Here is a 10,000-nt window from a genome sequence, read left to right as displayed (position 1 = left end):
AGAGGTTAATCTTGCCGTTCGCTTTATTTACCATCATATTTTATTGTCTGTCTATCAATTTCTTTTCTCTTTGAGCCTTTTCTTGTTGTTTATGCATCCAGTTAAGGAATGAACGAATAGTTATGAACTAAATATGCAAATTAGGTATACAACAATAAATTGGTCTTTCCTGGGAATGCTCACAGTGCTACGACAGCTGTGCACTAACGTGGCCTTTCGCTCCGCCCTGCGTGACAGAGAGCAGTCTGGCTGTGTTCGTGACGCCGCCGCTGGTCCAGGTGACCGAAGGGGAGATGCTGCAGATCACCTGCAGGGTGTCTGGAGTCAGAGGGCCGACGTCTGTCTCCTGGAAACACAAAAAAGCGTCCGGGAGTGCCTTCGACGACGTGGTCCGTCTGAGTGCGGAGGGCGTGATGGAGCCCACGCCTCTCTACCAGCAGAGGGGCGTCCGCGTGTTCCGGCCCAACTCCACAGACTTCACCCTGGAGGTGGCCGGGGCTGTGCTGTCTGACAGCGGGGAATACATGTGCACCGTGACCGAGAATGCCGGGGACATGAGCAAAGCCAACAGTAACTCTCAGCAAGCCGCCGTCTCTGTTCGGTCCATCGGTAAGGACGCATGTAGTCTGCGGGATGATGGCATGAACGGGTCGATCCAGTGGCCAAATCCCCAGAGGTGGCAGTGATGATTAATGTTCGCATAACACTTCCTTTCCATTTTTTTTAGACTCTCTTCTACAAGTGGTCTTGAAAAGTCGTGACACAAACGTAGTCGAGAATTCATCAGTCAAGATGATTTGCTCGGTATCAGCTCCTCAAGTTCCATTAGCTGTGACATGGAAGTTCCAACCTCAGAATTCCCAAGCCCAGAGAGACATTGCATGCGTGGGCCACACTGGCACCATGTCGTGCAGAGGAGAACAGAGGGACTATTGGCTGGAAACCCAACGGCACGGATCAAACACACTTTTTATCCTCAAGGTGTTGAGGGCAAGAAGGAGACTACAGGGGCGTTACCAGTGCCAGGTGGATGCATATCTGAACGACCTCCAGAGGGCTGAGAAGGTCTCCAATCAACTGGGAATTAATGTCCACAGACCTGGTAAGGCTTGAATGAACTGAAAGTGTATTGTATGGTTTCCTGTGGCTGGCCTGTGTTCATTCTGTAGCTTGTTTACATTTACAGCATTTAGATGATGCTTTTATCCAAAGCGACTTACAATTATGAGTGAGTACAACTTGAGTAATTGAGGGTTAAGGGTCTTGCTCAGGGGCCCAGCAGTGGCAGCTTGGCAGTGGCGGGGCTTGAACCGGCAACCTTCTGATTGCTAGTCCAGTACCTTCACCACTGAGCCACCCCTGCCTGTTAACTTCAGCCATGTCCCTTTTCCTGTTTTTGCACTACAGAGAGCACGATGTCTGTCTTCACCAAGCCCAAGTCTCGCTTGGAAACCTCTGTCAGCAGTAATGTGAAGGTTGACTGTCTGATCACCTCTCCAACCTTCAACTCCTCCAGATTCGGAGTGGCTTGGATGAATGGTGACCTCACTTTGCTAAAAATGGATCACGAAGGTGTGTTGTCTCTGGGTCCTGCCACCCAGGACATGGAGCAGAGGGTTGGCCTGACGATGATTGGGAGGCACTCCTTCCAGCTGACCGTTCAGCAGGTCAGGTCAACTGACCGGGGCTTATACCGCTGTCTGGTAGAGGAATGGGTCCAGGATCCTGATGATATCTGGTATCAACTTCAAGAAAAAAATGTCACCATGGAACTTGTTGTCACTGAAAAAGGTGCGTTGCCCATAGCACTGTACTGACTTTCTTCTGATATTAATTACGTATTCTTTATTTTTGGGGATTTTTTTAAGGCCTCTTCCTGGGGGGCCCCTTCAACCCATGGCCCCCCCGCAGTGTGTGTGCCCTGTGTGGTGTGTGAGGTTAAAAAAGTGTTTACAGGACGAAGAGGTTTGAACATTGAATTAGAAATATTAATAATATAAAGCATAAAGCACCATAGAGATTCTGTATCCTCATGCAATGACCCGTGTACAGAGCTGTAGAGACCTCTGCCGGCTTCTGCAAAGGATTCTGGGTAAGCTTCAGCAGACCTCTGTATAAGACGCATCACCCGTCCACCAGATACAGGATGGTAGAGAAAAATAACCTCAGCTTGCAGTTGTTGGTGAAATCATTTTAAAAAGAGATCAATCTTCTCTCAAAATGTTATGGTACCAAACTCCAAATGCTGTGAGTGTTGAATATCAATTTGCATAATGATAAATAATGTATGAGTTGGACGTAATGGTGGAAACTTCAAAGATCAATTTATAAAAAAGGTGGTGCAATTATAAAAGTGTAAGACGCCAAGATTCGACTGAATTCTCCATTAAAACTGCCATTAGTGTTTTTGCTGAAATAAAACCTTTTCACTTAACTGAAAAGTTTACATTTTACCATCTCTTAAACAGTATTGTCACATTCTTTGCTTAAGCAAAAAAGTGTTGTTTTATTCTGTACATAAGTATAGTGTTGTCAGTTTGTTCAGCCTTTTGAGTGGCGTGTGTTTGCATGTTTTCGTTTATGTCTCAGGCTCTGATTTCAGCCTGGATAAGCGGGACACCTCACTGTCAGTCCCAGAGGAAGAGGTGCTGACTTTAGCCTGTTTGCTGAAAACAGCAGGACTGGATTCCATATTTCAGTACTCTGTCAGCTGGTTCTTTGAAAGGCACGATCAGAAATCCCCCACCATTGAGCTTCTGACCTACACCCACGATGGACGTCTCATATTCCACGACTCGGAGCTCCGGAAAAGACTGCAGTTCTTCAGACCTGAGGTCCGGAGCTTCCAGCTGTCCATCCTGCGGTCTGTCGCCTCTGACAGCGGACGCTACTACTGCCAGGCGCATGCGTATGAGCGTGGCGGTGATGGTAAAGGGGTGCTGAAGGCCAGTGACAAGTCGGGTATTTCCAACGTCATCGTGACCTTGACAGGTGGAGCCTCTCCTAATGTTTCATTCACAGCGCCATACGAGCCCCAAATCGGTGTAGAGAATGGAAATAAGGAACTCCTACCTGATTCTTGTTCTTCCTTACAGAAAACAAACTCCAAGTGAAGAAAGCGAGTGAGAGTCTCAACATTACTGACCCCCAAGGTGGCGTCACCGTGGAGTGTGAGATCAGCTCTCGCTCCAGTGACAGGTCCATGTTTGAAGTGACCTGGTCCAGGCGTAGGGGAGGAGAGCAACCTCTCCAAATCTTCACTGCCAGTCGGGACGGGACATTGCACAGTGGCATGCGGGACAGAAAGCTGGTGTTCGACCGGCCAAGTCTCAGCATCTACACACTCACTGTACCCGTCAGTGACTCCTCTGACAGCGGCCAGTACCGGTGTGAGGTGCAGGAGTGGATACAGACCACTACAAACACCTGGAGGAAGGTGGCAGAGGACACATCAGGCGAACTTTCTGTTCGTGTAGAATCAGAGGACAAGCCAAGTACAGGGACTTTTATTTTGAAGGAGTCGCTTGATCATTTAAACATCACAGAAGGAAAGCATTTTGATCTTAGTTGCTCTATTATTGTTGATAAATGGGACCCTACAGTCCAGTACACTCTCACCTGGTATGTGGAGAGGCAGGATTCCAAGAGCAGAAGTTTTTTGCTCACACAAACCTTTCATGGGCATCTAGAGTACCAGTCGGAGAACCAGCAACTTAAGAGCCGTCTCCAGTTCTCCAGGCCCACTGGCGAACGCTTTCATCTCAGCGTTTTGAGCTCAGTTCCAGCTGACAGCGGAAGGTATGTGTGCAAGGTGGAGCAGTACCAGCTTGCTGATGGACAGTGGCAGAAAAGTGGCTTACCACAGTGGCGTTCGATCCTGGTCACCGTCAACAGTACCGGTAACGTATGCGTCATGCCTCACCTTTGTCATTTAATTTCTTTACACCCACTTTCTAGCAACCATATGGGAATATTTTAAGTTTCTGTGTGTCCACAAACACTGGTTTCCACAGAGAAGCCTAATTTATCGTTGCTTTCTTACAGAAAACAAACTCCAAGTGAAGAAAGCGAGTGAGAGTCTCAACATTACTGACCCCCAAGGTGGCGTCACCGTGGAGTGTGAGATCAGCTCTCGCTCCAGTGACAGGTCCGTGTTTGAAGTGACCTGGTCCAGGCGTAGGGGAGGAGAGCAACCTCTCCAAATCTTCACTGCCAGTCGGGACGGGACATTGCACAGTGGCATGCGGGACAGAAAGCTGGTGTTCGACCGGCCAAGTCTCAGCATCTACACACTCACTGTACCCGTCAGTGACCCCTCTGACAGCGGCCAGTACCGGTGTGAGGTGCAGGAGTGGATACAGACCACTACAAACACCTGGAGGAAGGTGGCAGAGGACACATCAGGCGAACTTTCTGTTCATGTGCAGCCTAGCGGTAATGAGGCACTCATCTAAACTTCTACACGCTCTCATATCCATTATAGATCTAACTGCATATTAACAATACTTATTAATATTAACAACTCTTACTAAATTAATAATACTTTTAAAATTAACTACACGTTTCAGATTTGTTAGCATCTGCCAGCGAGGCCCACTCGTCTGGGATCATGCTGGGTATTGGTTTGCCCATTATCGTCATCCTGTTTATAGTCGTCGTGTTACTGGTGAGAGAAGTTAAGAAAACATCTGCTTCTAAAAACAAAGAGACTTTCTGGCCTGAGAACAACCCACTTAAGACCATTACGGACGCCGCCACAGACGAGGAGCACAGTGCCAGTTAAAACGCCAGGATCACATCCCAGGCTGTAATAACAGAAATCAGTGTTGTATTCTAGTAGAAGTATGAATGTGGATACATCAGAATGGATATGTATTTAATTGCCTTTTTCACCGCACGATCACTGTGGTCTGGTGGCAGAGTCGACGTAAACAGGTGGAGTGAGAAGAGCTTTGGAAACAAATGCATAATTGCATTTCTACTGCAAAAGACATCCTAGCATCTGTTTTAGCAAAGACAGTATTCTGTGTTCCTGTGTAGAGGTTTTGGGGTGGATGTCTAAACTCACTTCCTTCTCCACCTTCAGTCTCGGAACCTTTTATAGACCAGGACTTAGTTAGGGTTACCATGGAGGACCCCACCAGTGAGAAACATCAGTGCAGAAGATTAGCGTGTCCCAAAGTCTTCCTGCTCCAGGTCTCTAACGTTCAGTGTGCCATTTGTATCTCCACTGGTGGCACTCATTTGTCGTTGTGGAGATTGTATCACTATTTTAAAATGTCTGCTTGCCCAGAAAGGCTTACCTGTTATTGAGTTGGCCTGTGGAAGTTGGTTTTGTGTTAAATTTTGTCCTGTTCACGTCTGGTTTCGTGTTAAAGCTCGTCCTGTGTGATGGAATGTTTGGATCACGTTCCCATCACAATCACTGATCTACAGAAGACACAAATGGCTTTTAACTTTTACAGTAATGTGACTTTAGATGCTGACTGACCACTTCGTGTAAGACAGTCACGATCTGCATTTAAAGAATTGTATGAATAACAGACTCATTCTTAACAGTGGGAGGCGTGTGCGCACGCTGTGTGTGTGTGTGTGTGTGTGTGTGTGTGTGTGTGTGTGTGTGTGTGTGTGTGTGTGTGTGTGTGTGTGTGTATTAACCATTGGATTAGTGATTCTGTATATGACGTGATCATGTCTTTTATGTATAACTTATCTGACAGTTGCACAGTTATTTATGTGTGAAACCCTTTTCTTTCTGTCGGGCTGGCGTGTCGCTCAGGGGCAGTGGTGTTTCAGTGATTACGGTACTTGCCATTGTTGGGGCCCCCTCAGCAAGACCCTTAACCCAAGTTACTCAGTCGTAATTGTGAGTTGCTTTGCATAAAAGCTTCCGCTGATACACAGAGGAAGTTTGGTCATTTGTGCAGACTTCCTTTTTGGTAACCTTGTGGCTTTTTTTCTTACGCAACTAAGGCTTTGTTCCGTGCTGATACATGTTTTAAATAATTTTAATGTATGTTACTTATACTTTTATGTTCATTACGGCAGTGCAAGTGTGAATATTTGTTATGGCAATAAAACACCATTGAACTGAATTGAATTTCGCTGAATTTAATTGATTTGAATTGATGTGTGCAAAATGTAAGGTGGGCACAAAGCGAAAAAAATATTAATTAATTCAATAAAACACTTTTTTGGTTGGTGTTTTTTTTGGTTTTGTTTTGTCATGCTGCCTCTGAGGGGGAGTGTTTTCAAATGAACTCAATAATTTGACCACGTACAAATTTGTCCCCTCTCAGAAAATGACTTGGATAAATAAGAGTTTTCACTGAAAACTCCATCCTGCTGTTGTTCCACATGTCCGCGAGAATGTTTTTGAGAGTGTATTGAGTGTTATTGAGAGTGCTGTGAGAGTGCTATGAGAGTGTTTTTGAGTGTTGTGAGGTTGTGTTTACTGTCTAGTGAGGCAGCTTTTAGTCAGTACAATCCCAATTCCGGAAGACAATTAGCATGTGATTTTATGCCAAAATAAAAGATTTTCTAAATAAAATGGTGATTTATAATAGATAAACTTTAAGCATAGATTAGAAGTGTGGTTTCCAGCAGGCTTGTGCAGAGTTTTGGTGTGTATGTAAATGACCTCGTAACTGAGCTTTTGCACCCTGGTGTATTCATAATGAGTGACAATAGAACGCATTCTAGCATCTCTCTCTCTCTCTCTCTCTCTCTCTCTCTCTCTCTCTCTCTCTCTCCCTTTCTCTTTCTTTCCCTGTGTGTGCACCATTTGACTGTCAGATGTAACCTGCGTTCCTGTAACATCAATGTTCTCTGTAAATCATGGACAAGCTTAATTGTTACATTCTGAGTCTGCAGTGTTAGGGTGTTACACTCTGGGGCTGCAGTGTTAGTGTGTTACACTGGGTCTGCAGTGTTAGTGTGTTACACTCTGGGTCTGTAGTGTTAGTGTGTTACACTCTGGGTCTGCAGTGTTAGTGTGTTACACTCTGGGGCTGCAGTGTTAGTGTGTTACACCCTGGGGCTGCAGTGTTAGTGTGTTACACTCTGGGGCTGCAATGTTAGTGTGTTACACTGGGTCTGCAGTGTTAGTGTGTTACACTCTGGGGCTGCAGTGTTAGTGTGTTGCACTCTGGGGCTGCAGTGTTAGTGTGTTGCACTCTGGGGCTGCAGTGTTATTTGTTACACTCTGGGGCTGCAGTGTTAGTGTGTTACACTCTGGGGCTGCAGTGTTAGTGTGTTACACTCTGGGGCTGCAGTGTTAGTGTGTTGCACTCTGGGGCTGCAGTGTTAGTGTGTTGCACTCTGGGGCTGCAGTGTTATTTGTTACACTCTGGGGCTGCAGTGTTAGTGTGTTGCACTCTGGGGCTGCAGTGTTAGTGTGTTACACTCTGGGGCTGCAGTGTTAGTGTGTTGCACTCTGGGGCTGCAGTGTTAGTGTGTTACACTCTGGGGCTGCAGTGTTAGTGTGTTACACTCTGGGGCTGCAGTGTTAGTGTGTTGCACTCTGGGGCTGCAGTGTTAGTGTGTTGCACTCTGGGGCTGCAGTGTTAGTGTGTTACACTCTGGGGCTGCAGTGTTAGTGTGTTGCACTCTGGGGCTGCAGTGTTATTTGTTACACTCTGGGGCTGCAGTGTTAGTGTGTTACACTCTGGGGCTGCAGTGTTAGTGTGTTGCACTCTGGGGCTGCAGTGTTAGTGTGTTACACTCTGGGGCTGCAGTGTTAGTGTGTTGCACTCTGTGGCTGCAGTGTTAGTGTGTTGCACTCTGGGGCTGCAGTGTTATTTGTTACACTCTGGGGCTGCAGTGTTAGTGTGTTACACTCTGGGGCTGCAGTGTTATTTGTTACACTCTGGGGCTGCAGTGTTAGTGTGTTACACTCTGGGGCTGCAGTGTTAGTGTGTGTGGGGGAAGAAAGTGAACATGCAGCTCTTTAATGGAAGTAACCAAAGTTTTGGTTTACCATTATAATTTCTCTCTCTCTCTCTCTCACGCAGCCCTCTGGTAGCCCCAACTAATGAAGCTAACATTGTGGTTCTTCATTTCATTCCCAGAGTCCCCAGGGGAGATCATCCTCCCCGGAATACTGATGTGAAACCCCTGTTTTCTTATTCAAGTCCTGTGTGTTGGCTGCATCTTTGCACAGTATTGCCTCTGCTCCTCTGCAAGTACTGCGTGGTGTTCTTAGCTTCCAGTACTCGCCGTGGTTTCCCCGATAGTGTTTGGTTTGTTTCTGGACGGTTTCTCTCTCTGTTTTCAGCTGGTTTCACTATGATTTTGGATTGTTTCTCTACTAATAAAAACATTTGACTGATCTGCACACGTCTGGCTCATCCTGCTGTATCTCTCTCCCTCTCTCTCTTGCTATATGCTTTCCTTTCCCCCATAAAGCATTTAACGTTTTACATTCTTCTTCTTACAACATCCGATGTTTCACCCGATCCTAATTCACCTGAGAGGTCTCTGCCCCAGTTATGGGATTGTGCTGTGATCCAGAATGTCTTTCCATCACTGTAAGCAACATTCAGCAGTCTGATCATGTAAATGGTAGTTAAATTGGGGTTCTTTTGCAAAACAACACTGAAACGAAGCCCGTCCGAATAGAGGACGTTTACAACGCCGTTCGTTTAAGCAGGTTTTTATTTTAACAGTAAGGCGAGTGGAGTGATTCCTCTGCACAGAGGTGTGTGTCCTGGTTTGCGCTGAACGGTAAAGCTAGTTCCATAGCCTCCTCTAGTGCTCAAACATATTATTGCCCTATTTCTTGGTCATGTTGAAATATACTGGTGCAGTTTTTAAGACCTACACTACACAATAATCCCAGAACATTTTAATGCAACCAGGGACTAATTTTTGGATTGTCTCATACACCAAATGAAAATAAAGGCATTTTTGGCACACTGATCACACTTCTTAAAACACTGCAGGAGTTTCCAGATTACATAAATCATATGCAAGATTAAATATCAATCCTGCACAAGTCATTTTATTAATCAGGTGAAGCTCAATCAATACTCAGATCTTTACAGTTCCTACTCCTTCAGTGTTTGAATCTTCTCACTGTGAGGACCAAAGCTATGCTATCAACTAGAGGGCAGTGGTGTCTCAGTGTAGTCTGTATGTAGTATGTATGCAGTATTTGTAGTCCTGTATGTAGTATATGTAGTGTGTATGTAGTATGTATGTCATATGTAGTATGTATGTAGTATATGTAGTATGTGTAGTATATGTGGTATGTATGTAGTATATGTGGTATGTATGTAGTATTTGTAGTTTATTCAGTATGTGTAGTATATGTAGTCTGTATGTAGTATGTATGTACTATATGTAGTATGTGTACTATATGTAGTCTGTATGTAGTATTTGTAGTCTGTATGTAGTATGTGTAGTATGTATGTAGTATGTGTGTAGTATATCTAGTCCTGTATGCAGTATATTTAGTGTATGTATGTAGCATATGTAGTATGTGTAGTATACTGTATGTAGTATGTATGTAGTATATGTAGTATGTATGTAGTATGTGTGTAGTATATGTAGTATTTGTTGTCCTGTATATATATGTAGTATGTATGTAGTATGCATGTAGTGTATGTAGTCTGTATGTAGTATGTGTAGTGTATGTGGTATATTTGTAGTTTATTTAGTGTATGTAGTATATGTAGTATGTGTAGTATATGTAGTCTATATGTAAGATATGTGGTATGTATGTAGTATATGTGGTATGTGTAGTATATTTAGTATATGTAGTATGTATGTAGTATATGTAGTCCTGTATGTAGTATATTTAGTGTATGTATGTAGCATATGTAGTATGTGTAGTATACTGTATGTAGTCTGTCTGTAGTATATGTAGTCTGTATGTAGTATGTATGTAGTATGTATGTAGTATATGTAGTCCTGTATGTAGTATATGTAATATGTATGTAGAATGTAGTATGTACATAGCATATGTAGTATGTATGTAGTGTATGTAGAATATAGTATG

General features: G+C 44.4%; 1 protein-coding gene across 6 annotated transcripts in view; it reads left to right on the top strand.

Annotated features, from left to right (window-relative positions):
• Positions 1-6,100, top strand: part of LOC113588140 (immunoglobulin superfamily member 2) — a 17,240-nt gene extending 11,140 nt beyond the window's left edge. For all 6 annotated transcript variants that reach the window (XM_081720544.1, XM_081720545.1, XM_035522761.2 and 3 more), the window contains 7 exons: positions 238-609; positions 728-1,102; positions 1,408-1,791; positions 2,590-2,991; positions 3,096-3,899; positions 4,045-4,434; positions 4,569-6,100. In XM_081720544.1, the coding sequence (XP_081576670.1) occupies positions 238-609; positions 728-1,102; positions 1,408-1,791; positions 2,590-2,991; positions 3,096-3,899; positions 4,045-4,434; positions 4,569-4,783 (2,942 nt within the window). In that variant the 3' untranslated portion in view covers positions 4,784-6,100. The remainder of the gene's footprint in view (positions 1-237; positions 610-727; positions 1,103-1,407; positions 1,792-2,589; positions 2,992-3,095; positions 3,900-4,044; positions 4,435-4,568) is intronic.
• Positions 6,101-10,000: the final 3,900 nt, after the last annotated feature.

The sequence above is a fragment of the Electrophorus electricus genome, chromosome 9 (genome assembly GCF_041902795.1).
Source record: "Electrophorus electricus isolate QZ-2024a chromosome 9, ASM4190279v1, whole genome shotgun sequence".
Taxonomy (NCBI): Eukaryota; Metazoa; Chordata; class Actinopteri; order Gymnotiformes; family Gymnotidae; genus Electrophorus; species Electrophorus electricus.
This window is presented reverse-complemented; position numbering and strand designations above follow the sequence as displayed.